The 26,995-nt window shown below is 61.5% G+C and overlaps 1 protein-coding gene across 1 annotated transcript in view; it reads left to right on the top strand.

Annotated features, from left to right (window-relative positions):
- CUNH7orf50 (chromosome unknown C7orf50 homolog) overlaps positions 1-26,995 on the top strand; it is a 110,620-nt gene that overhangs the window by 81,549 nt on the left and 2,076 nt on the right. The window contains exons 3-4 of the mRNA XM_039225955.1: positions 17,342-17,541; positions 23,276-23,357. Of these exons, the coding sequence (XP_039081886.1) occupies positions 17,342-17,541; positions 23,276-23,357 (282 nt within the window). The remainder of the gene's footprint in view (positions 1-17,341; positions 17,542-23,275; positions 23,358-26,995) is intronic.

The raw sequence follows: 26,995 nt of genomic DNA, 5'->3' as shown, positions 1-26,995 counted from the left end.
CCAGACACAGTGTCCGTGCTGGGCCTGCCCTTGGAGGTTCAGTGGGGGCAGGTGCCAGCCTGGATCTGGGGGTGGGGGGATGGTGTTCAAGCCTCGTGAGCACTTCCTGGGGTTTTCTCTAAGGATTAGCTCTCTAGGAGGCGCCATGCCTGGGACACTGGGCCTGCTGATCCACAGAGCCCGCTGGTTAGTAATGTCTATGGTGGACATGTTTATTCTCTCCTCAGGGACTCACGATCATCGACATGGTCTTGGCGGGCCTAGCACCCCAGTTTTGAAGGCTCATTCCCATTGTCTCTGGGGGAAGGTTTGGGGAGAACTCATTTCTAGAACCCCAGCTGGGTGGGGCTGCTCTGCATTCCACTCCCCCTGTGCCCCAAGCCCGCCAGCTTCTCCTGTGCCTCGTGGAGACCTCTGGCCCCTCCCCGGGACTGGTGTGCTCACTGCACCCCTGCCCAGACCAACTCTGGGAGGCTGTCCCAGATGTCCAGAGGGCTATGCTCTCACCTTCGGGTCCGGTTCTGGCGAAGACCGCCTCCTCGGTCTTGGGGGCCATGTCCTGGCCGTGTCCCTGCAGTGGAAGGGGTGAGGGAGCTCTCGGCATCTCTTTTGTAAAGCACTGGTCCCCTCCCTTGTGCACCTCCCCAGGGCCCCACCTCCAACTACCATCGCACCAGGGGTTAAGGTTCAAACATACGAGATTGGGGGGAAACAGACATTTGGTCTGTGGCTGCAGGCATTTGTGTCTGTTTTGTACCCACAGCACAGTTAGCAGTCAGAGGAGGATTTAGCATGAGGACGTTGCCTCACGAACCCTCCTCCTAACCAGGAGCCAAGTTGTGCCAGGGTCCCTCAGGGTGGAGGAGCTGGTGCCAGGCCCACACGGCAGGGGGGCTCCTGCTCCCTCCAACAGCTGGACCTTGTCCGCAGGAGTCCTCTGGCATACAAGGGCCCACGGGAACCCAGGCACGCAGACAGTGGCCACGTGCCTGCTGACCTTGGGTGAGCCCAGGGCCAGACAGCTGGGGTGAGGCTTGGCAGCACCTGCTTGGGGTAGAGCCCCACAGGCCCAGTGCCCAGGCCTGTGTGTGTGCCCCTGGGGGGACAGAGCGCACCATGCAGGCCTGGAAGGGATGCTGTCGCGGGTGCGCAGCCCTGGCATGTTTCACGTCCCCACTGAGACCAGGTTCCTCAGCCATGAAGTGTGGGCACAGGGCAGTGGTGGGTGAGCTGGGCTGGGGCCACTGTCCCTATTGCCAGACCGGCCCCGCCCCTTCCCACCCCAGTCTCCAGGGCTGCTCTTGAGTCACCAGAAGCAGACTCATGTGAGGAAAGCCATCCGTCAGAGGGCCCTGAAGACTGTGTAGTGACACTGGAATGCACCAGAAAACAGCACGTGGGGCCTCTAGGACTCAGGTCCCACAGTGGGGTCCATTCCAGGAAACCGGCAATCTCAGAAACTTTTAAAAAACCATTTCCACTTCTCAGTTTCCTTACCTGTAAAGTGGGAATGCTGATGCCTGCATCCCAGGGATGAAGTAAGACAGCCAAGGTGGAAAAACACCTAGCACAGAGGCCGAGGTCACAGGCAGCATAGAGCTGCCGCGCAGGCCCCTGCTTTGCCCGGGCGCCCGCCCCATTGCTGCTGTTGAGCAAGCCTCTGTGTGGAGCAGCCGTGGTCGCAGCGAAATGACCCAGAGGGAAAGCCCAGAGAGATTCCAACTTGGCTCCAGGTCCCTGGGGATCCCTATGGGGCTGGGCGGCTAGGACGTCCACGCCCGCCAGCCAGCATGCAGTGGGGTGGGGAAGTGAAGAGTCAGAGGCCAGAGTACAGAGTGTCCTGGGACCCCTGGCCTCCGACCTTTGCCAGATAGGTCAGTGAGAATCCCTCCCCTCCCCCAACAGCCCCTGCCACAGAGCCTCTGACAGGCCCACGTGTGGTTTCCTCTTGTACCAGAAGATTCGCTTGCAGTCTCACTGGAGGGAAGCAAGCTTGAGAAGAGATGTAGGGTGTTCATGTGGTGAGGGGAAGACTTTGTGACACATTTGTTTAGCTAGCGAGCCTTGGTTGAACACTGGCGTGTTGCTGGGCAGTATCGTGTGGTGTGAGCAGACACAACCCACCATCGTGGAGCTCATGTGCTGTGGGGACCCTCCCAACAGCTCAGCAGGTGCTCAATAGGTCAAGCACAGGTTTTCCTGACTCTGAGGATGATGGGGGAGCTAGTCAAGAGGCTCCAGGCAAAGGGAAGAGTGTATGCAAAGGACCTAGGGAGGAGACAGCAGGCCTGGTTCACAGAGCCCAAGGGTGGGAATGAGGCCAGTACGCGGGCCCCGAGTCTGCCAGCCGGACGTGCGTCCGTGTGACGGACAGAGAAGCCGGGAGGCCCCGGTGCGCCTCAGCTGTGCTTTTCCTGCCCCCACTGTCGGGGGGGGGGTACGGGCGGGGAGCGGGGCAGGACCTGTTACCGGGCAGGCCTCCGGGCCTGGGCCCTGTGTCTGCCACCTGGTGGTGCCGTGCGCACGGAGAAGTTGTCCCGAGTCTCCATTCCTCCTGGCGACAACCTCGTCCACCCGGGAGCCTGCGCGGGCCTCGCCTCGCCTCCCGGGTCTAGCCTCCCCAGCCTACTTCCCTGACTTGGACCAGGGATGGGGTCCCCGCCCACGTGCAGCGGCCGGCCCTCGAGCCCCGCCCACAAGCCAAGAGCCCCCGCGCTTGCGTCACCGCCCGGCCGGCTGGATCCGGTTCCAGCCGAGCCGGGCCGGCCTGACATGCGCAGTGCACGGGTGCTGCGGCCGGGCGGCCCCGGGCACACTGACGGCCCGGGACGCGGAGGTCAGTGCGCCGAGCCCGGGAACGGGGCTCGGGGAGGGAATATGGGGTGAGCTCGCCCTGCACGAGCATGCAGGGGGCAGGGCGTGTCCCGGTGGGGGTGCCGCGGGGTCCGGGGCCAGGGAGACCCCGAGCCCGTTAAGACGGGGCGCCCTTCCCCCACGGGGTCGGGCGCGGGTGGGCCCTTGCTGCTGCCGCAGTCGCATCGCCCAGGGGGCCCTGGAGCGCCCTGCTCCCCAGCATCAGCGTCCTGAGGCTGGGGGCCCGAGTTGTGTCCTGCACTGGGGAGTGGGTCGTGGGGGTCGGGATCCGAGCTATGTCCTGCAGCGGAAGGAGGTCGTGGAGGACTCTGCTGTGTCCTGCACCGGGAGGGGAGGTTATGGGGGCTTCCGAGCTGAGTCCCGCACCAGGGGGAGCTCGTGGGGGGCTCCAATCGGAGTCCTGCACCAGAGAGGAGGGGCCCCGAGCTGTGACTTGCACCAGAGGGGAGGGGCCCCGAGCTGTGACTTGCACCAGAGGGGAGGGGCTCCGAACTGCGTCCTGCACTGGGGAGGAGGGCGTGAGGGGTCTCTGAGCTGTGCTCTTAACACTTCCCTGGGGAAGGCCCCCGGGGCTCGCAGACCCTCCATTTACTGGTTCAGAACCCCAGGTTCTAGCCGGATCCCCGGGCCGTGTTACGCCATGCGAGTTCCCTGCCTCCCAGCGTGTTTCTCAGCGAAACCAGGGGGTGTGTAAACCAAGTCCCTGCTGTGCACCACGGGACCGGCCTGTCGTTACTCTTTCTTTTCCTGGGGCGGGTGTTGTCCTTTGCTTGGTGCAGATGCTCCAGGCTTGTGTAGCCCAAATAGGTGTTACCTTAGCAAATCCCACCCACGGGTAGCACATGTCATTGTTGGGGGGGCGGATCTGCCAGGGTGTCACCATTTTGCTTGTGAAGTTATCTGCTGTGACTCATTATCTGGCAAACTGAATTTTGACTGCACGCTCAGGAATTCTGGCAAGGTGAGAAAAACTACGCATGGTTTCCAAATGCTATGGAATCATTTTGAAAGTTATATTGAACAATTGATGGAGTTGACTTAATTATCCACTGTATCCATCCCATGAGCGATTGTTTTGATTTTGCTGGTTCATCTTGGAGCCAGTCAGGCAGTGTCGGTTTTTCCTGTCTCTCAGCATTTGCAGGTCCTGCCCAGCCCACCCGGCAGGAAGGTGAGGGACCCCTAGCTGAGGATTTAGTTGTGTTCACTCTATACCCAAAGGCAAGGGCATTTCCCCTTCCTCAGGCACAAAAGCGCCTGAGGAAGAGTGCTTTCCAAAGGCACCATCCAGCAAGGCTTGGGCGGGGCCCTGTCCCTCAGAGAGCAGCCCCTGAGCCTGTGTTCCCCTCTGTCCCTCGGGTGCTCTGGCTCCTCCCCTGAGGGGGGGAGACGTTGAGCATTCCCCGGGGCTGTAGGGGTAGGAGCTTCAGCCTGGTTACCTGGTGAGCACTGCCCAGTTAGGAACCCAGGTCAGCTGACTTTTTGGAAGTTGTTGAGAACCACGTTTTTTGTATTAAACGTTATTTTTAGACTCATTCACAGCTCCTGTGCTTCGTGCCCCACCTGGCTCTGCGTGCTGGCCATCAGCCTGCCAAAGTGGCATTTCCAGATTACATTGCAAGTGCAGCCTTCCATTTCTGGCTGGTCACACGTTTCCGGAAATGGGAGGAAGGCAAATAGATGTGGAGTTTACTAGGAAGGGGGTGGGTGTGGCTGGGGCGACGGGCTCAGCAGCCTGCTGTGAACCCGGGTGTGACTGAGCATGTGACCTTTGCCTTCCAATCTCAGGCCTGGAAGCCGTAACTGACATTCCGAGTTAGGCTGTGGAGTTAGGCTGTGGACCATGCACCGTGCAGCGGGGCCCCACACCTGTGCTGGCCTACTAATAACAGAGGAAACGATGTTAGAACCCCATCTGTTGGGCAGGCCTCGGAGATGACCCAGCCCGTGGAGGGTGAGCAAGCCAGGGCCTGTGCCTCTGTGTCATTTCCTTCTTCCCCGCCCCCCGTCCCGTGCAGGCAGAGTCAGCCCAGGCAGCGAGGACTGGCAGCAGGGGTGGCCCTTGGGGTCTGCAGTCCAGGAAGACCCACTTTGGAGTCAGGAGACCTGGTCAGGTCCCTACCTTTGGTGATCAGTTAACCGTTTCCTCTTACAGTGGTGGAGGCCAAGCCTTCTGTGTGTGGCTGTGACGTGCTGGGTGGTCTGCCTAGCCCAGTGCCAGGTCTTGTGTCAGGCCAGAGGGAGGCCTCGAAAGGAGGGGCCCTCACAGCCTCTCTGGCAACCCTGCCTCTCTCAGAAGGCCCTAAGACCCTGTGTGCTGGACCAGGCGGGGACCCTCGGCTCAGCAGGGAGTCCCCAGAAACAGAAACTAGGGTGCTGGGATGGGGGGGCTCTTACCAGCTCTGTTCCCCATGGACGTGATGATCTTCCTGTCCCTGCGCCCTCTTCTTCCATGCGTCCTATCATGGACACTGGACACTGTCCCTGAGCCTCTCCTGGCCTGTGCGGACACCCACGGTTGACCTCTCAGTGCGTGTCCTATGAATTGTGCCCAAGCCCAGTCCCCTCCCTCCTCCCCTAGCCTGCCCCGCCTGCCTCTGGAGTCAGTGTCCCCCTGGTCCCCGTCCCCTTCTCCCATGGCTCGAGTCAGCTCAGCCTTCCTGCACCTTTCCTGTCGTGCTGCCTGTGCGCTCAGGCAGGGCTGCAGCCAAAGCTCAGCCTGTTCACATGTCGTCCCCTGTCCCCTCCACCCCCCAGCACCTTGAGAGCAGGGTTGCTCTTTGTGTCCCCTGAGGCACCTGCGCTTTGCCCTGGATGACAGTCCCAGGTGGTGCCCGGGTGGAGCCGGTGCTGAACCTGACCGGGTTCCACACCGAGCCTCCCACCACACGTGCTGGGCACCACTGCCTGCTGCGGGGTGAAGGGGTCACCGGTGTCTGCCAGGTGACTGTCCTCATCGGTCACCCAGCCCATGGGCACCACCTGCACACTTCCTTCCCTCGTGGACAGGAACCTGGGAGGTTTCTCCACTTCCCCCCTCCACTAAAAGCCTAGCCTTCTGCTCTTTCTGTCCGTCCATGTGTCTCCCTCCACTCGAGAGCAGGCCTTCCAAGGTCATGCTGGACGTGCCAACTTTGGGTGGCCGGACAGGCCAACTGTGAAAGGGTGAATGTGTCCTAAATAAAAGAGAGACTTGAGTGTCAGAGGACTTTGCCTCCAGAAACCTAATCTGATCCTGTAAAGATCCTGTCTCAGGTTGGGGGTTCCCCCATCCCCAGGCAGGGGGACCAGCCAAGCACCATGTGACACCCAGTGTCAAACTGCAGACAGCAGGCTGGATCGTGTTGCTCACCCCAGCCTTGACAGTGCAGGGGGCCCGGGCAGGGGCGCTCCTCGCTGGCTCGGGACCACCCTGTTTCCAGAGGAGGTTGGTCCTGGCACAGCCTTGAGAAAGTTGTGCTGTCCTGACGCCGTCTAGGCTGAAGCTCTGAGGGACGAAATGAGGTTTTGTGGGGCTCGTCCTCTCCCTCCCTCCAGCCCCCGACCCTGTACCTGTGTATCTTTGGGCTTTCCATCAAGCTTCACACTCCGCCCGTACTACAAACTCAGTTTCTGTCCTGGGGTTCGTAGAATCACCTGGGGGGCCGGGTGGCTCAGTCGGTTAAGAGTCCAACTTCACCTCAGGTCATGACCTCATGGTTCACGAGTTCGAGCCCCCCCTCGGTCTCTGTGCTGACAGCTCAGAGCCTGGAGCCTGCTTTGGATTCTGTGTGTGTCTCTCTCTCTTTCTCAAAATAAACATAAAAAAGGAGTAGCCAGAGTGAAAATCAAGTCTAGTGCTTCTGAAACTCAGGCTGGCCACCCAGTGCCCCTCACCCCTGCTGGCCGCCTGGCTCTGGGGTGGCGCCGGGGACCGGAACCCTGGAGTGGGAGGCAGGTCCCACTCACAGCCCAGCCATGGCTTTGAAGAACGTCTGTGTGGGAGACCCTCCCCGGAGCACTGGCCTGTCCTCCAAGGGCCACTGTCCCTGCCCGCCTCCCACCAGTGACTGTGGACAAGACTTCACCTCTCAAATTCCTCATTTCTGAAAACCAGGAGGTCAGCTCCCTTGGGATCCTGGAGTCTGTTCTTTAATGTGCGTCCCTGGGTGTGTTTTTCTTTTTTGTAATTTATTTCTGAGAGAGAGAGAGACAGTGTGAGCAGGGGAGAGGCAGAGAGAGAAGGAGACACAGAATCTGAAACAGGCTCCAGGCCTGAGTGGTCAGCACAGAGCCCAATGCAGGGCTTGAGCCAACGAACCATGAGATCATGACCTGAGCTGAAGTCAGACACTTAACCATCTGAGCCCCCCAGGCGCCTCTGGGTGTGTGTTTCTATCATTACCTTCCGAGGCCATGTGGGTTAGGTGGCAAGAGATGGGTGGGGAAGGAGGTTGGCACTCCCAGGGCGTGGGGGGACCTGCAGGCTGGGCAGTCAAGCTCAGGTTGTGGTTATGTTCTTAACCACGGCTCACAGACCCGGGGATTTGGAACCTGGATTAATGAAACACTATTTTCATGGTCTCTACTGACATTTGATGTTTCCACTGTGAGCGTTGGCAGACCGCGGTGGCATTGGCAACACGTGAGGAGGGCACAGGTACCTTCCTGGCGTGTGAGGGGTGGAGACATCTCCCAGCATCAGCTATACTCTGCTCCCATGCCCCGTTACACCACAGACCTGCACAGATGCGTTTGTGCAGCGTGGGTGTTCTTCTGATGACCGTTTCTGCTTGTGCCCCGCGTGTCATGTGTATTCTGTTCCCTGCATTTAAAAGTCTTATGAGGGGTGCCTGGGCCCCACCGCTGCGCTGTGCGGGACCCCACATCCAGGAGCTGTACCCCAGGAGCCCTCACCGCCACACTGCGGGACCCCGCACCCAGGATGTGCCCAGGAGCCCCCACCGCCGCGCTGTGTGGGGCCCCGCACCCAGGATGCGCCTGGGAGCCCCCGCCACTCTGGCAGCCGCTCTCCCTGTCCTCCAGGAGCTCACTTACATCTGGCCGTGAGCTCCTCGAGGCCAGAGCCCGCGTCTGCCTCCACTCAGCACTGGCCAAGACCCCCGGAGGGCATCATGCCACCACCTCACACGCCTCGTGGAGATGCGGCTGTTCCCGTAGCAGCTTTCGGAATTATCCGCATGCTGCCTTTTCTGAAATTGTTCTAACACAGATACTGCAAGCAAGATGTGGCAGCGAGGGGGTGCCCGCCACTCACGTGGTCATTTACCCAGGGGTTTGGGGTGGCGAGAGGGGCTTGGGGAGATCCGCCTTTGAAGGATCTCACGTTTTGTACCCTTGACTGTCACTGGGATCTGCTGCTGTTGCTGTGGGCTTCCAATCATTGGACGGGTTCTAGGTCTGTCTGCAGGTGATGCCATCAGGGAGCCTGCATGGCCCCTGAGAAGTGCACGTGTGCCTGCTTGTTTCAGAATAAAACATCTCATTAAAAATTTGTAGGACACAGGTTTTTTTTGTTTTTCACTGTTTTTTGAAAGGAAAATTTTGCTACCCTAACTTACCCTTCTGAATTTTAATAATTGGGGTAATAAGTCGGCTTCAGGTTGTTTTTGAACCAGGACAAAATTTCTGAAGGTACCACAGATGGAGGCGTGGACTTCCTGCCCACCAAATCCTGGGTTTAGAACCAGAAGAAAGAGGGGCCCTTGTGGTGGGGAGGCCAGGGAGCCGAGATCTGCTGCTGTTTTCTGAACCCGCCTCCAGAGTCCCTTCTGTCCCCTGAGCTCTGCCACGAAGCAGGCACTGGTTAGAACTGTTCTGAACAGACAGCTGGCTAAGGATCCTCTGCCCCGGGCCACACAGGTACTGCTCGGGCAGGGCTCTGTCCACGTCTGTGAACTGAGGACTGAGCAGAGACTGCCTCCCCTGTCTGCCAGGCCTGCAGGCAGGCTCCGTCCGGACGCTCAGAGTGTGTCAGCAGGTGCCCCAGCACAAGTTCCAGTTGGGGTTTTGTCGTCTGAGGTACCCTGACCACACAGCCCTGGGCCCTTTGCCACAGCAGCACCCTGCAGCCCCCCGATAGCACTTTCTAGATGAACAGATAACTGGACCACAGACCATCTCCTGACACTTCGCTTGATGCTTCTTAAAACCATTTCCAGTAGTTTGGTTCTGCTGCTACAATGAACCGGCTCCTGGGGGTGTAAAGGTCTTATCCCATGCCACTTCTCACATGCTGTCCCTCCTGACCCTGGTCCCAGCTCTGCCAGCATCGGGACGGGCATCCAGACCCTGCAAGTGTCTTGACTTTCTCTGAGAGCTCCTGGGCATTCTGGCCTCTGTCCCCCATCCCCTGGAAGGGCAGGGCCCACGTGCACCAGTCCACACCCCGCTTCCCTTAGAGGCCTCCAGCAGGCCCCCTGGAGCCCAGGATGAGACGGATGGGGAGGGTGTCTTGCTCGAGCCCATCCTGCTTGGAGCTCAGGCTGTACAGAAGTGTCGAGAAACTGGGTTTATTGCAGTCATGACCTCTCTGGGCCAGCCCTGCAGCCACGCCTTCGGTTGGGGTGCAATAAAGGAGGAGCCCCCAGCGGAGCCCCAGGTCCTCCCGCTTGCCTCCCATCGTGGTGTCCCGTTTTGTTTTTTTTTTAGGTTCATTTTTTTAGTAATCTCTTCACCTAATGTGGGGCTCGAACTCAAGAGTTGCATGCTCTTCCAACTGAGCCAGCCGGGTGCCCCCATCGTGGTGTCACTTTTGTTTGCAGATTGAGTGGGAGAAATCTCTGACCAGCCTGGGGCTCCAGCTGGGGTGGGGGGGGGTTGCGGCACAAGGCACGGGATTCGGGGACGGGGGGGGGGGAAACACGGGTGACATCAGGTGGCTCAGCTGTGATTGTAAATAAGGTGCAGTGGCCACCCAACCTGGTGGCGTGGCCAGTCTAAACAGATGTGCTCTAAGCGTGCAACACCAACTGCAAAGACTTAGTGTGGGAAAAGAAGTGCAAAAGTTCATTACAACTTCTGTATTGCTTCTGCGGTGAACTGAGGCTCCTGGCCTGAGCTTGCACTGTTGGACCTGGGTGGCCCCCGGCCACAAACCCCAGGGCCCTGAGCCTGGCCCTGGGGAGCTGTGGTCTGAGGGGAGAGAGCACCCCGCAGCACGGAGTCTGGGCTGGGGGACCACCCAGGACAGCCCATGGGGCGGGGGCAGTCCTGTATCGAAATTATGGCTTAGAATCTAGATCTCTTTCTCCTGCTGGACTTAGCTTTCCTTTTACCACATTTTGAAAAATAAACGTGGCCAGCAGCTGTAAGGAGGCTTTGCTCCAGCATGTAGACAGGCGGAGAGAAGGTTCCAGGGCCCAGGGAGCATCCCTCATCCCCTCCCCACAGAGTTGCTCCAGCATGAATTGAAATTGGGTTTCCACTGCTGTTCTCCACAAGGAAAGAAGTTTCCCTTTCATTACAAAACTTCGTAAGCGTTGAGTCGAGCAGTTCCTGTTTTCCAGGTGGGAAAACCCGGGGGGTCCCTGCCTGTCCTTGCTGTCCTCTGCAGCCCATGACGGTCAGTGCTGACCGGTGTGGAGCGTTTCATCTGGCCCCAGCGGCTCTCAGCCCATCCTGGGCTCTGACCACCGCTGTGCCGTGGCCTCTGCAGGCCACTCCTCCGCCCACGTAAATGCGGCCCCCTTCCCCTCCCAGCCCCTGTGTAAAGGGGAACACTGGAGCCTCACTCCTGGGTGTGCTGGGAACCCTTCCTCAGGGACCCGGAGACAGGAGCCAACCCTCATGGGGCCTGAGCTGCGGCCGGCCGCACCCCTGGGGCCTCAAGACTGGGGTGCTCAGAGCCTCCCAGGAGCAGGTGTGAGCAACAAGCACACAGTGGTGCGTGCACAGCGCCCCGGCCACAGCCTGGGTCACTCTGGCGGGCGCTGTGTACACCCTGACAGTGGGCAGGGCCAGACCCCTCCCCTGGTTAAACGTGTGTAATGTCTCCTCTGGCAGAGCGCCCAAACCGGGCAGCCTGGCTCAAATCCAGACACTGGGCCGCATTTCATCTGGATGGGCCGATCCCCCCGATACGGCCCCTGGAGGACACAGGTTTCTGGAGAAGGGGCAGTAGATGACACCCAGGGGGGGACGTCAGGCCTGCCATCTGCACCGCAGCACATGAGGCCACTTGGCCCAGCCCCGGGGGCAGGGCTGCAGACCTGAGTGTGGGACCGTACGGCTCAGTGTCTGTGGTCTGCCTGGTCTGGAGCCTGTTGGGGCCGGTCCTCGGCTGTCCCCCGCCACACCGACTGGGACAGGGGTCCACAGGGGGTGTCTGCTCACAAATCCACACAGAACCATGGGAAAGCCTACCTCCAAGGCCTGCCACCACGGCAGGGTGTGCAGGGCACCCCAGAAGCACCCCAGAAACGGGAAAGTGAAGAATCTGGTAGACTCCTGTGGGCCTCGTGCCCTGTCAGCTCCTACTTTTCCTGCTGTGGTTTTACCAAAATGAGCCCCACGAGTTTGGCTCCTGCGAATGCCCACTGCAGGGCCACATGCTCTGTGACTCCAGACTCCCCCCAACCAACGTCAGCCAGCACGTGTGCCCACGCAGGCCCCAGGCACCACGGAGCGGTGACAGCAAGGCAGATGCCGTGCGTCAGCACGTCCAGATGGCCCCCGGCAGCAAGCTAGGGAGACCAGGGTGGCTGGGGGTCCAAGGTTAAGTTGAGCCGCTACTGGAGACAGGCCTTTGGTGTCTCTCGGTAGAACGGTAAACATGGCAGGGGGTCACCTCACGTCTTAGGTCTTAAGTTACCGGTAGGTACGCCCTTGTGGCCCTGCCCCAGCACCATGGCCCCGGAGCAGCAGGTGAGGCCAAGAAGCCCACCTGCCTCTGGCCGTCTGATCTGAGGAGACCGGCCCCCATGTGCCCATATGTGCCTGTGGAGCCCCTTCTACAGGAAGGCCATGGCCTTCTGGGACACCTTACCCAGTACGTACCTGCAGGGCTGCCCCTGAAGGCCCACACAGTGCTGGGGGCGGCGCTTAGCCCTGTCCCCGCCGGGCCCTGGACCAGCCCTAGTCTGCCACAGGGAACAGGTGTCCAGAGCGACTGACCCAGTGTGGCTGTGCAGGCAGGGCTGGGCGAGCCTCTGCTCTGCCCCCTTCACCACCCTGCCCGGGGCCCAGATGCCAGCTTAGACCATGCCTGTGTGCTTAGGGCGTGCTCCTGCCTGGCGGAGGTGCAGTCAGGCCTCCAGAATGATGGGTGACTGGCTGGAGGGCGTCCTCCCAGACAGGGGGTCAAGGCCCCTGTCCCTCGAGTCTAAATGGGGTCCTCCCTGGCCTGCCAGGTCTGCTTCCTTTCTTAGATGAAGACTCTGCTCCCGGGGCCTGGAGAGGAGGAGAGTCAGCTGCAGGAGAGGCCCGTCCATGACCTGGAAGGCCCCCACCGCAGTGGGGACGGGGCCCCTCATGGCTCGGCACTGCAGAGGCTGGCCGTCAGGATGTTTGCAGACGGCCGCCTAGGTCTCCTGATGGCCCCAAACTCCTGGTCCTAGAACTGGGCCTCTGGCGTCGGTCCCTAAATCCTGCAGCTGAGTGTGCCCCAGACATGGTGTCCCCGCTGTCACACCTACAGGGACAGGGCATGCCGGCAGTGGCCCTCTCTGTCCCTCTTCCAAGGCTTGGTGGGCCTGAGGACACAGAGTTCACTTCCCTGCCCCGTATGAGACCAGGGCAGCCTTGGACAAGGGCTCTGGCCAGGCCATTTGTGTGGGAGAGCCTTTCCCAAGTCCCCTAGTAGCCCCCCACCCCAAAGGCCGCCTGCTCCCCGGGCCCCAGGACCCCAGGACCCCACTGCATAGCTGGGCTACAGTACTGGGTGCAGGGAGGGGCTAGCCGGGGACAGATCAGGGTTCTGAGGAGCTGGGGGGGGGTGGGTCCCCTGAGGTGCAAGCGGTTCCGTGCAGCCTGGGTTCAAGGCTGCAGGACCCCGGAGAGCAGGCGCGGCAGCTGCTCTTTCCCGTCCAGGTGAAACGCGGAGCGGCAGGCACTGACCAGGAGGCATGGTCCCGCAGCAGGGCACCGGGTGCTGTGGGGTGAGCCTCTGCGAGCACCCTCCCACCCCGCAGGTGCAGCAGTGAGCAGGGTGCAGGGCCGCAGTGGGGGTCCCCTTTGTGTCTGCGCAGCTGCATTCCTGGAGGTTAACCCACTGTGAACAGTAGGCATGACCCTCCCTTTGTGAGAATGGAAATCACCCCGGACGCCCACCCCATCCTCCGCCAGCACCCTCTGGCCGCCCTCCCGGTGTTGTCAGCAGCGTTCCGTTATGCGGGTTTGGGTGTGATGAGGGCCACCACGCGCGGTGGGCCTGTGCTGGGGCCCCACTCTGTGAGTCCGCTGCCCGGAGAGGCCCCTTCCCTGGCTCCCAGCCAGTTCTCTGCACCACCTGCTCCCTGTCGGCCTGGTCTGAGGCCTTGCTGCTGCGCTGAGTCTGTGGAAACCTTTCTGCCCAAGTGATGTCATGTCTTCCAGTGCCTCCTTCCCTGCAACGGTGTTGGCGTGTCTCTCGTAAGCACCCCCGGACTCCCCTTGCCCGACGGACCGCTCTCTCTAGCCTCCGCGGCTTTGGGTTTTGTTTATTTTCTATATGTTTACCGAACGTAGTCAGTCTTTTCATTGCCCTGGAAGCAGGTAAGGATGTAATTTTTAAACACAACTCTGATCACACAAGAGTTACCTCATCTACCAAGATGTGTGAAAACATTTGTGTTGGAACAAAGTCTGACAACTTCGTAGTAGACGAGGCTCTGGGTCCCTTCTGCCTGAAGTCTCCCTCCCGCTTTGGATTGTTTTCACGCCCTTGGAAATGCGACGCGAGGGACCTGTGCCTGCGTAAGAGAGTGTGTTGCAGTCAGCCTGACTCGACAAAGCAGAGATTTCATGTTTCACCGGGTCAGAGCCCCTGCGCTACGGCACGGCCACCACAGTTTGTTTGTGCCAAGGCCACAAGCTGTCAATGCCAACATTTGTGACAAGCAAACAGGCAGTGGACGTGGGTGGTGGCAGCTTCCTTCCACGCAACTGCATCTGTATTTCAGGAAAGGATTGTGTCCACAGCTGATCTGTCTGCCCCAGACCTCTGCTGGGAGTGTGCCCACAGCAGCCCTTCCCGCCCTGTGTCGCCCTCTGAGGCCCCTCCTTCCCCTGGAAGTTTCATCCCCACAAGGGCCTGGATGGGCTTTGGGTTTGGACCCGTGTTCCCTTGAAGGTGCTTTTGGGTTTGCCTGGGCCATTCACGAGCCCTTGGGCAAAGTCCGTATAACCTGGGAGGGGTGTGTGGCAGGTGCGTCAGCACCATCATTTGCTAATTAAAACCTTGTTCTGTGGAGGGTTCTTGGATCCGTGATAATTGGAGAAGGTTCATTCTCAATCACAAGGGAAATCGTATGAAGCGCCATCTCCAGGACGGTGGTGTCCCTGACCCCCGGGAAGCACCTGGTGGCTGCTGTGTTGTAGAAACTTTTGCGGGGGGGGGGGGAGGGGGGCACCTGAGTGGCTCAGTCAGTTAAGCGTCCGACTTCGGCTCAGGTCATAAACCCACAGTCTGTGAGTTCGAGCCTTGCGTCGGGCTCTGTGCTACATCCCAGAGCCAGGAGCCTGCTTCAGATTCTATGTCTCCCTCTCTCTCTGCCCCTCCCCTGCTCACACTCTTTCTTTCTCTAAAATAAACATTTAAAAAATGTTTTTAATAAAAAAAAACTTGCTTCCCGGTGTGTCCTGCTGGCCTCCGACTGCATGGGCGATGCTGTGGAACGAAGAAAGTATGAAGGTCCCGGGTAGGCCCTGCAGTCCCCACCCCAGCCCCGCTCTGCCATGAGCCAACCCAGCCTTCTGCCCCCGCGGCACCACCCCAGCATAGCTGACGTGGCCCGTGTCATGATAGCAGCAGTGGGGGTGTCACCTGGGCCGGGCCAGAGATGTCGGGGCGCCCAGAACAGAGAGACCAAGTGGGGCCCATGTGGCAGTGGGCACCTAGCAGGCGGCAGGCCTGTTGCCACTGCCCCGCCAGGTCTCAGCCCTGCACGCCTGCGACCCGCTGCTTTGTCTTCAAGCAGTGCTGGGGCCCACAGATCTGGGCAGGGCGATGGTCCATCACTCCGTCCCCCTACCCGGCATTAGTCGGCGGGGAGAGGGGCGGGCTGGTTACTTTCCTTGGAAAAAAAAAAAAAGGAAGAGGCCAAGTGGGATGACCACAGCTGAGTTTAGGGAGAGGAAGGCCTCCCCAGGATCAGAGGTCTGAGGTCACAGGCTCCTCCCCTGGTTCACACCAGGTTTGTTTTGCCCATGTACTATGTGTTGTTTAACTGAAATTGCCTGCACGTAAAATTCCGATTTCATCCATAAATCTGCATTTCTAGCTTCTCTTGAGAGGCCTTTGCACTCGGGCTGTGGCCAGAGCATGAACGTCCCATTTGCCTGGACCCCCTCAGCGTCCTGGCTGGCTGCTGGCACGGTTGAGGGTAGGCCTTGTGGCCCTCTGAACAGCTCCAGAGAGACACAGAGCATGGGCTCCAGCCACGGCCGCGTCAGGGTGACCAGAGGCCAGAATGAGACTGGTTTGTGTACTTGGCAGGTTTAGGTGCCTGATGCAAGACACAGGCCCATGCAGGCGGCACCGCGTCTAGGCCCTTCCGTAGGGACCACTTCCACGCCATCCCTGGGCCCGTAAGGAGCCCCGGGGGTTCTCAGGGCTAGACGCAGCTCCCCTCTCACGTGACAGGGTCCGACCCCATGGGCCCGGGGAGCAAGCGGCTGAGACCAGGCTGGGGTTTGGAGGATGTACGGAGGCTTGCCAGGCGTCCTGTTGCCATGGGGCACATGCTGCCCGCCCTACCTTCCTCTCAGACCTCTTGGAGCTGGTGTCACACGTCCTCAGCCCACCACCGCTCCAGCCCCGACCTTCCGGCAGGAGCTTGGCCCTGGGTGGCCCATCTGTCCACGTGGCCACAGAGGGGCAGAGGCCAGCCTGCCCGGGACACTTGTCTGCTTCTCCCGGGGCCACAGTTCTGGCGGCGTGGGCCTAGGACCCAGTGAGCAGGTAGCCATGTGGAGGAGCCTCCCAGGTGTGCGTCAGCGTCCTGTCCCTTACTCTTCCCCCTGCACCTCCGGGAAACCTTCAGAAAGCCAGATGGCCTCAGGCAGCAGAGGTGGGAGAGTGGGGCAGGGGGGGTTCTGGGCTCCTGGGCTTGTGGGCAGCGGGGACATGTGCAGCCCCGGGGCCATGTCTCCCCCTTCTGGAAGCACCCCATGAGCTGGTGGCCCGTGAGCCCTGTGTGAGGGGGGCTGTGTGTGTGTGTGCCTGTGCACGCACACGCACACGCACACCCGTGCCGATATCCAGGCTGCTGGAACCTCCCCAGGGCAGCCTGGAGGCCCCCGCTGGTAAATTCAGCTGGTTTTAAAGGAGTCAGAGGGAGGAGCTGGAGAGAGAGCTCCTCTTTTGTTTTAGAAGTTTCCGGAAAGATCTGGTGCTGAGTGGGAACACAAAGGTTGTGAAGACATTGGCACTTAATGAGGCCACCTCTCTCTGGGGAGGTGGGAAGTGTGGGGGAGGGGAAGAGGGAGGGAGGGAGGTCTGCAAATGCTGGACGAGCCTGGGGCAGACTTCGCCCTTCCTGGAGGCCGAGGGGTGGTGGCCTAGTCCCTGGCCAGAGTCAGTGACCAGTGCTCATGTTCCAGGTTTTCTGGGAAAGAGGACGAGTATGTAGCTGCTGGGGTCACAGTCCCCCACCCCACTGAGGGTCTGGTTTCATTTGATATGGGGAGCGGTTTGGAGGCTGTACTTTCTAGGTGTGAGGCATCTGGGAAAATAGGGGTGTCAGGAGGCCATGGCCTTGCCGGGAGAGCAAAAGGCCAGCAGCCTGCATCTCCCCCCCACCCCCACCACATCCCGCTCAGCCTTGCTCAGCCTCGGGGGAGGCCTCGTGGCACCCAGGCCCTCCTTGGGAGGAGTTCCCAAGCAGAACCCCCCTCCCTGTGAGCAGTGTGCTCTCAGCCCAGCCTCTGCACTGGGTGTGCAGGCAGCCAGGGGGCGCCCTGGGGGGGAGCCAGCAGATGGGGCAGGGCTGGGGGGGTAGAGAGGGGAGAGGAGGAGAGGCAGGTCTCCTGCAGGGCTGGGGGGGGATGGGGCTTTCCTCTCCACCTAGAAATCTTTGTCCCCAGTGCATGAGCGCAGGTTCAGGGTCAGGAGAGAGGTCCGAGGTCAGTCAACTTTGACATGTGTAGTGGTGAGACAGTCAGGCCTGGCCCTTCCCCACGGGACGCAGGACTTCTCTCTCACCAGGCGCTGGGTCTCCTGGGCCCCTAGGAGGACAAGACTTTGAGCAGCCCCAGTTACTGGGGGCGAGGGAGGGGCTCCAGGAAGCTGAGGGGCACACTCGCAGGCTGGTTTTCCCTTGACTTTCAGGGAGGAGCTGTCGGGGGAACCGGACAGGACATGGCCCTCGAGCTGCCCGAGCTGAGCCCAGAGGAGAAGAGGGTTCTGGAGAGGAAGCTGAAGAAGGAGCGGAGGAAAGAGGAGAGGAAGCAGCTCCGGGAGAAAGGGACAGCCCTGAGCATGCCGGCCAAGCCCTCCGGGGCCCAGCTCGCCCTGGACTACCTCCGAGGGTAAGACGATCCCCTCACCCAGGGCCTGGCTAGTGTCCCCGAGGGCCTCAGGTGTCCCCGTGGCCTGAGATCCCCCCAGTGGGCGCCACCACAGAACCACCGCCACCAGTGCCCACTCGAGCCCTCAGAGCACCCGGCGGACCCTGGCTCACCCTGTCACCGCGGCACACAGAGCCTGGCACTTGCCTGAAGCTTTGTGTGAGACTCTCTAGAAGCTCCTGGAAGAGTGAGGCCCCGTGAAATCCCTGGCCTCTGTTTGCAAAGGAGCTTGTCAGGAAGGAGAGTCATGGATGCCCCCCGTTGGCCTTCCTCCTCCAGGAAGCGGGGTCACACTTCTCCCAGCCCACCCGCATGCTTCAGGCCAGCAGCGTCAGCGGCCGACATCAAGTCGGCCTTCCCTGAGAAGACCCAGTGCGTGAGTGCACCCTGTGCGCTGACTGCGCAGAGCGGTGTTCGCGCACTGCTCTGGCCGCTTCTGACCACCTGATCCCTCCAAAAACAGCTTCTGCCCTTTGGGACCCCCCCCCCCCCAGACAGCCCCGCCAGCTCAATCCCGTGTCCCCAGGCATGCTGGTCCCCTGCCCGTGGAGTCACGGCCTACGAGGCCTCCTGTGAAGTGCTCCCGTCACCCGCTGAGGCACGTGAGGTTCACTCGTGTCGTAGCAGAGTCAGAACCCCCTTTCCCTTCTGGGCCAGATGAGGCCGCGTACGGGACTTTGTGTGGATGTGTTTTCCTCGGTCTCGGGCACAGCCTCAGAGCGGGGTTCCCAGGACTCCATTGTTGGAGGAGCCACACTTTCCCACAATGGCTGCACCACGCGACCGCCCCACCAGCAAGGGCCTCGACCTCTGCATGTCCTGGCCTGTGGGGCGGGCTCTCACTAGCTCCTCACTTGTGTCCTGTATGTATGACACCACAGGTCCCCATGACCCAGGGGTCCCTGAGCTGCCCCCTCTTGGCTCCTCCATGGAGGGGTCCCCGGAAGGACTCAGTGGGGAGGGCAGAGTGCCTCCGGGACCCAGCTCCCTGAGCTCTGCCTGCTGGCCTGTGCTGGCCTGTGCTGGCCTGGAAGGCCTGGGCGTGGCTGTGCTGGGGGTGGGAGTCAGTCCTCCCTCTGGAAGCCCACCTGCCGGCTGGCCCCCCAGGAGCAGCTGGCCAGAGAGCTGAGGGCCCCGCAGCCCAGCCCGGGGTCAGAAGGGCCCTGTCTGCTGGCCCCAACCACAAGCCTTAAGGACGGGTAATTCTGCGCGCTGTGGGCTGGGGTCTCTGCACTCCTGGCTGCTGGGCACAGTAGACTGCACCTGAGCCAGCACGCCCCAGGGAGTCCGGCCCCAGGGTCGGTGCCACCTGGGCACACGCATCCCATGTGTCCTAGCGAGGAGAGAGCAAGGACCGGGGTCGGGCGCGCATGTGCTGGGAGCAGGCCTCTGGCTCAGCCCTCCAGCCCCCTCCCTAAACTCTCCCTAAACTCCCTAAACTCTGGGGTGCGGGAACATCCCCGTCCCCTGTGGCCCCCATGGCCCTGGAAGAGGCTGGGTGTCCCTGGTGTGTGTCGTGGGTCTGGAAGGTGCGCTCTGCAGGGACCCCAGCGGCGGCGTGAGAACGCTGAGGATGGCCTGGTGCAGGGGCTCAGCACCATCCATGCCGCCAGGTCCTCTGAGGTCAGATCTGAAGGCCATCCCTGGTTGGTGGCCAGAGAGGGCAGGGGCACATGGGTGGGGCCCCCCAGATCTTGAGGGCAGATGCCTGCTGCTCCCTCCACTGATGTGCAGGCGTGGAGTCCCTGGCTCAGTGACACATGCCCACAGCATGGGGCACCACCTTGGGGATGGGAGGGCCTGGGCAGGAGCCAGCCTCCTGCTTGTCATTATGGGTCCTCGAGTGAGGGAATCGTCCTCTGTGGCGTCACTTCCTAGTCCGAGAGCCCAGGTGCGTTTCTGTGAGCACTCACAGCTTCTCGCGAGAGTCACAGCTAGACACAGAGGAGGCCTCGAGGTCTGGGCTGGACAGAGCACAGGGGGACAGGCCAGCCACAGAGTGGACCCCAGACTGGACCAGGCCCCCTCTGCGGTGTAGAGCACCCCCTGGCGGTCACCCACAGGGGGACTGTCCTGTCCAGACTGCCCCCATTACCTCAGCCTGCCCTCTGCAGTCTGGTCCTCGCTTCCGGCCTCACCTCCAGCCCACACAGGCTCCCCGGCCGCCCCGAGCCTGGCATCTGTCGGTCCTGCGTGGCGGGAGCTGCACCATGTGTGTGCGCGTGGAATGGCTGCGGTGGCCTCTGCACTACACAGGAGCCCTGAGGGCAGCCCGGTCGCCTGTGGGATCTCCCACCCGTGGCCGAGGCAGACGGCCTGCTCTCCTGAGACCCCACACCTAGCAGCCGGAGCGGGAGCCACAGCCCCTCTCAGGGCACAGGGCTGGGAGACCATGCTGGTGTCTTTTCTCCTCCACGGGGGGCCCACCTGCCTGCCAGGCTGACGGGACTGTCCCCACTGTAAGTGCCTACAGCTCTGCTGCTTCCCACATGGGGTGACCGTGGGAAGTGAGGCTCCCTCCAGGCCAGCTGAGGTCCCGATTCGAGCCCGGCTGTGCCGCTGAGGCTGGTGGGAGTCTCCTCCAGGGGACCCTGCTCTCACTGAAGTGGGATGTGTCACTGCCCCACATCATAGGCAAGACCCCAGCTGGAGGCTGGGGAGCTGAAACGCAGACACAGGCTCTGTGCCACGTGTGCAGCTGCGTGGCGTCCATTGTGGTCACCACATTGCAATGGCATGTCCTGTGGCTGCTGTGTGACAGGCACGGGTCTCACTGCTGCCAGGCCCTGGGGCGGAGGGAACCAAGGGCCCTGAGCACACCTGAAACGGGCTGGTGGCCCCTCCCACCGAGCAAGCCAGACACAGCAGCCCCTCCCTCACAGGGTGCCCTGTCCTGCTGGGTGCCCCCACCAGGACTGGGTCAGGTGCTGAGTGGGATGCAGGCCCATGAGTGGGCGGCACTTCGTAACCGGGGGTGGTGGGGAGAGGGGACACGTGGCCACAGCAGCTTAGGGCCTGCCTTCCAGGGGCAAGAGACCACCACACCCCATCGCACCGGAGGACCTTTGTCCCTCGTTTCTGCCCAGGGCCTAGGCCAGGCAGCGATTCCACCTTTCTGTGAGCCGAGAGATCTCTGCCTTGCAGACCGGGCTGGACGAAATCAGCGTGCTTGCTGAATGCCGCAGGAGCACATGGCTGCTCCAGGCCATGTTGGCACTACTGGGCCGAAACGTGGGGGTTGGCACGTGTGGGGCCTGGGGACAGGTTCTTAGGGTTGGGCCTTGGTGCCTTGGGGACGGGTTGGTGGAGATAGAGACACATTCACCAGCTCAGGGGCTCCAGAGTCTGCCTGACGCTGGGGCTCCGGCTGGGCCCATGGGACACACGTATCCCTGGGTGACTGTGGGCTGGGGGCTGTGCAGCAACCTCGCCTGCTTCTGCATGTCTGGTGCTGAAGCGTCCTTCACCCGAGACCTCATGGCGCCAAGAGCCTCATTCTCTAGGAGCACTGAGGCTCAGCACCCCCTTGAGAGGGTGGGGCTCCGCCGTCACCACCAGGGAACCCACGCAGGCGCAGGGTACCCACTCCCTCGCTGTGGACTCCGGTGTCTCAGATTCTCTATCCCACGGGCCCTGCCTCTCTGGGAGGGGTCTCCAGGGTGGGACAGGAACCTGAAGAGGCGGGCTGGCTTGTCCACACCCACCGTCCCCACCTCACTCCTGTGTCATCATCCTGGTCTGGGGCCTCCTGTCTGCCTGTCGTGGGCCTGCTTAGGGCTCCTGGCCAGTGCCCTTGCTTCCTGTGGGCTCACATGGCAGGTCTGAAGCCACCGCAGCACCGCCTGGGGGCTCAGGCGACCACGAGGGCGGTTGAGCCTAAGCTAGACCAGAGCCCCGGGGTCGGGCACACAGCCCGTCCATGTTGGCGATGCTGTGGCAACGGCAGCCGGGTGGTGGAGCCCCAAGTCCCAGGCGATGGAGCTCGGCACCACCACAGCCTCCATCTGCCTGGGATGGACCCGGCAGACCCTGGGGTGCCATCATGTGCCATCTTGCAGGGCAGGGGACTTGACCCACGTGCAGGCGCTCCATGGGCCCACAGGGTCATTTGTAATTTGAGCAGGGAGAATTCATTGTAAAGACTGAGTGAGCACAGCCAAGGGCTTGCAGTGCTGGTAAGTCGGACACTCAAGGCCCAGGAGGAGCAGATCGGGGCCAGCCGCTCCCCAAGGAGGGATGAGCCCAGAGCCCACTCTCCAGGGAGAAGTCGCAGCAGCAGTGACCACAGGATATGCTGGGAAGGCTGCTCTCGGAGGCCTGGCCAGGGCTTCATGGACCATCAACTCCTGGGGTCGCTCTCTGGGATGGGGACGAAAGAGCCTTCACTCTCCTGTGTTTACATCTCTGTGGCTCCTTCTACTTGTTGTGCCATATGGCAAACAAGGCAGTTTTTGAAGACTCCCCTCCACCCACAGAGTGGGTGATAGACAATGTAAGCCAGCGCAGTCACTGGTTATCAGTGATTATCCCTCCTCTCATGGCCACAGCCCAGATTCTGCCTGCACACTCATCCCGGGGCCTGAGCCAAGTGCCACACCTGCGGGTGCAGGAGGCCGGGTTGTGATGCCCTGAAGGCACACTGCTTCGTAGGCGCTCCCAGCAGTCTCCAGGGCCAGAGCCAAGATGCGAATCCAGGCGTGCCCAGCAGGACGGGAGCAGGGGCCCCGTCTGGCTCAGGTCCTGCTCTGTGGCTGCCACGGAAGGTTCCCGAAGCCCTAGGCAGACGTGGGGTGGGGCACAGGCTCTGCTGTCCCGTGACCGTGTGTGTAAAGCTGCGCAGGAGTGAGTCTTGTGCTTTCACCTCTGCACCCTACCCCCTGAGAGCTATGGGCCCTCCCTGCTGACCCCCGTAGAGGCGCTGCAGCTGGTTGGTCACACTCACCTGGGGGCTCACCCCCTGCCCTCCTGCCCGGGCCCATGGGCTCCCCTGAGTCCCTCCACGGCAGGGGCTCTGAGCTCTTGAGAGCCTGGCCCTGTTGTCCTGGCCAGAGCATCACCCCGGGTCCTCCGACCTGCCCACAGCTGAGGTCACCTGCTTCCTCATCCTCCCACAGGCTGCAGGCCAGCCTTGTGGTCATGTCCTTGGTATGTGGGGGTTGGGTGGGGCCAGGGCACGACGTTGGGGCACCCAAACCAGCACAGCCCTCGGGGTCAGGGCTCCTGGCTCCTCGCAGCTCACTCTCCCTCCCCCTCCACACACGGCTCTTGGTTTGAAGGCTGTCCCCGCTCTGGGAAGGGAGAGGCTCTGCCGAAGCATACAGTGAAGGCTAACGCAGGACCAACTGATTTCAGAACTCATGGGTGGGTGTTTGTGCTGCCATCGTAAATCCCTGGCGTTGCCACGCCAGAAGTGCCTGTGCCACCTGGCACAGGTGTGGAGGCAGGTAGGTGGGAGTGAGGCGCCCTCCCAGCACAGGTGTGGAGGCGGGCGGGCAGAGGTGAGGCACCCTCCCAGTGCAGGTGTGGAGGCAGGGGGGCAGTGGTGAGGTGCCCTCCCGACGATGGGCCCCTGAGCCCCTTCTGCTCTGCTCCTGGTCTGCTGCCCTCCAGCAGGTGGGGGGCTGCACACACCCCGTTCGTAGACCCTTCCTACAGCTCCCGCTGGCACCTGACATACCCTGTCCTTGCTTCCCAGCTGGGCCCAGAAGCACGAGAACTGGAGGTTTCAGAAGACGAGGCAGACCTGGCTGCTGCTGCACATGTATGACAGCCACCAGGTGTGTGCATGGGGTGGGGAATGGGGCAGGGGTGTGCACATGTATGACAGCCACCAGATGTGTGCATGCAGAGGGGGCAGGGGTGTGCACAAGTATGACAGCGACCAGGTGTATGCACGGGAGGGGGGGTTAGGGCAGGGGTGTGCATGGGGGAGAGGTTAGGGCAGGTATGTGTGCCTAGAGGGGGTTAGGGGAGGGGTGTGCATGCTGGGGGTGGGTGTAGGGCAGGTGTGTGAATGGGGTGGGGGGCCAGGGGTGTGTATACTGGGGGAGGTTAGGGAAGAGGTGTGCACGGGGGGGCAGGTATGTTCATTGGGGGACAGGCGTGCACACACATACAACAGCGATCCACTGTGTGCACACTGGGGGAGGGAAGCCCGTGCACATGCAGCACAGTGACGGTCATTTGCAGGCTGAGTGGGGAGGGGGAGATGTCCCTGGAGGGGAGGAGAGGAGATGTGTGCACATGGCGGGGTTGGGGGAGGAGTGCGTTTTCCAGATGACAAAGTCTGCACGTTCGGCTGGAGTCCCCATCTCCCGGTGACCAGGATGGAAGGACCCACTGGCAGGGCCTCCCCTCCAGCAGCCAGGCCTGGCCAAGGTGATGACTAAGAAGGGCCATGGCACCCCCCCAGAACCCCTGAGGAGCCCCAGTAGCCCACAGTCCAGAGGGAGGGACTTGCTTGGGATAGGGAAACGCACTGCTGCCACCTGTTTCCCAGGCCCCTCTGCCCCTGCCGGGGCTTGTCGGGGCCAGAGACTGGGGACTGGGGGCCGGGGGCCTGGGGCCCAGGGCCTAGGCCATAGGCCTGCCTGCTTCGTGCCGGGGCTTCCCCAGGGAAGCTGCTGACGTTACGGGAATGTCGTCTTCCCAGGTACTCAGGGGTCCTGGCCCTTCCCACCTCTTGATCCTGGGGGTGGAGGGTGTGGAGGGTGTAGGAGACACCGTATCACCCCCAAAACACTGCGGTCCTTCTTCCTGCAGATGAGCCCGGCCTCACATGGGCGAGGGTCCCAGCTACAGTCACAAATGCTTGTCTGTTCCTGTCATTTCCCTTAGTCTGGAACTTTCCTCATCTTATCTGACTTTCATGACCTCGATGTGCGATGTGCGATGTGCCGGGAGAGGCCGGTTATCAGACACAGATGGGGCACGTCAACACCCTCCCTGCGTACCCGGCACAGGGAGATGATACTGACCTCCCCCAGTCACATGATTCAGGTGGCACCTGCTGGGTTCGCTCCTGCAGTAATTGTCCATGTCTATGGACCCGCTTCAGGATTCTCACCACACCACCGGCAATTCTCATCCAGGTCACTGGTCACCCTGGTGCTTGCCACATGGCACTCCTTGGTGTCCGTCCTCATCTGCGCTTATTGCTCATTGCGCTTATTGGCTGGCTTTCTGCCCTTGCAGAGCCTGGCAGCCCCATCCCCCCCCTCCCCAAGCCACAGGGCCACATCTGCGTGGATCTCCTCCCAAGCCACCACCCGCCCCCCCCGGAGCCACATCTTCGTGGATCCCCTCTCAGGCTGGCACCCTTTGCTATCTCACCAGTTGTTCTGACAAGTATAGTTTTCGTCACAAGCATGGTGGCCCCACCGCAGGAAAGTCAGGGTACCTGTGTGCATGTGACTGGGGAAGGACACACCTGAAAGCCCGACCCTGAAATTAGGCTGTGGGTGTGACAGGCTGCGGGGGTGGGGGACAGCTTTCCACACAGGCACCAGGGCTGGGCTAGCCTATGCCGCTGCAGGAGCCACAGGCCGGCAGTGTGACCCATCGAGGAGCCTGCACTGGGGAGTGACACCCCACGCTTCCTTCCCATGAGCCCCCTGTCCTTCGCAGTCCCATGGCCGATCCCCACTTGCCACAACTCAGGGCACACACCCCCTCCCCCCAGCCTGTCACCAGACTTCTGTGCCCAGAAGCCCAGGCCCAGGGGACACGCCATCCCCAGAACTCTCCGGAGCAGGCGTCATACACATGGAGCCAGTGGGCAGCTGTGTGCAGAGACCTGTGTCCCGACCACGCTGTCCCCCGACCGCCTGGGCACTCGAGGTGCTGGCATGTGTCGGCAGCATGCCGGCCACTCCCAGCCTTGGTGGGCTCGCTGCACCCCAGCAGGCCCCAGGCACCTCGGGAACCCAGGCCCTGCTTCCTGATGCCCCTGGAGACCACGTGGTCCCGCAGGGCCGGGAGGTGGGCTAGGGACACGTAATCGTGACATGGCCTGATTTTTCTGTTTTTCCTTCTGTCACTTGTGTGTTTTCTGCCATAACTAAGAGATCATGGTCTCAGCCAAGGTTGAGAAATGACCTGTATTTCCTTGTGAGGGTTTGTAGTCTCTGCTCTTATGTTTAGGCCTTTGACTTCTTCAGGGTGAACCCTGTGTGTGGTGTCAGGTTTCCGTAAATAGACTGCGCCTCTGGTGGACAGACTTCCCAGCATCCTTTGACTCATCTGTCTGCCCCGCTGGGATGTGAACCCCAGGACAACATGGGTCGTAGGCTTTCACTGACCCCACATGTCTGCGCCTGACCTTTCCAAGCTGCCTGGGCTCCCCTGGAAATGGGCATGTGCTGGGGGGACGGATGGACCGATGGGTCGATTGGTCACCGGTGACCCCCTGAGGTCAGGCTCAGGGCTCATTTGAAGTCCAGCCCAGGCGACAGGATAGATGAAAGCCCTGGGTGCTCCGGCCGGGGTGCCCAGGGTTGGGGGTAGGAGGGCAGCTGCTGAGGCCAAGAAGGGGGAAGGGCCCCCGGGAACAGTGTGTCCTGATAACGACGCCCAGCCCTTGGTTCCGCAGACACTCCCAGGCCCACATGACTCTGCAGGCTGGCAGCAGGCACAGGAGGAGACCCTGGGCCAAAGCCGGGGGTCCTTGCTGCTCCGGCCCCCACACTCTCTACAGTGGTGCCTCCTGGCCATGCCAAGCCATGCTTCCCTGAGCGGGCCCCTTCCTGTCCCGCCCATGTACCCCACACCAGAGCGCCCGGCACTCCCTGGCTGGACTGCGGCGGTGGGGTCCCTGCAGTGCCATGCCTGCTCCGTGGTCCCACCTGTGCCATCTTCCTAACGTGCCTGCCTGAAACCATGCTGGGTCTGCCCTCCACCCACCTGGGAGCCTCACCTTGAGCCCCTGAGCCAAAGTCAGAGGCCTCCCCTCATGGCAGCCACCTGCCTGTGTAGCGCGCAGGTGTGTGGGTGTGGGTGCATGTGTATACATGCGGGTGTGCACATGTGGGCACATGTGCCTGCATGTGGGTGTACACATGTGGGTATGTAGGTGTGCACGTGTGGGTGCGTGTGCATGCATGCGGGTGTGCACGTGTGGGTGCGTGTGCCTGGCTGTGCACACATGTGTATGCCCCAGTGTGCTCAGGAGTGCCTCCTTTCAGGAGTAGGGTATAAGATTTAGTTTCACAGGATGAGACAGATCCAGAAGCCTCATCCAACTGTGGGGGCAGGACCGACAAGGGAGCCGAATAACCCAGAAGCAAACGCTCGTGCTCAGGGTCCCCGGAGGTGGAGGGAGCCACGACCATACGATGGGGAAAGAATAGTCTCCGCTACTGGTGGAGCTGGGCCATCTGGATTTGCACACATCACAGAATGAAGGTGACCCCAGCTG

Source organism: Hyaena hyaena, unplaced genomic scaffold, assembly GCF_003009895.1.
Source record: "Hyaena hyaena isolate Hyena2069 unplaced genomic scaffold, ASM300989v1 scaffold_20, whole genome shotgun sequence".
Classification (NCBI taxonomy): Eukaryota; Metazoa; Chordata; class Mammalia; order Carnivora; family Hyaenidae; genus Hyaena; species Hyaena hyaena.
The sequence above is the reverse complement of the archived record's forward strand: the minus strand, read 5'-3'. Positions and strand labels throughout refer to the sequence as shown.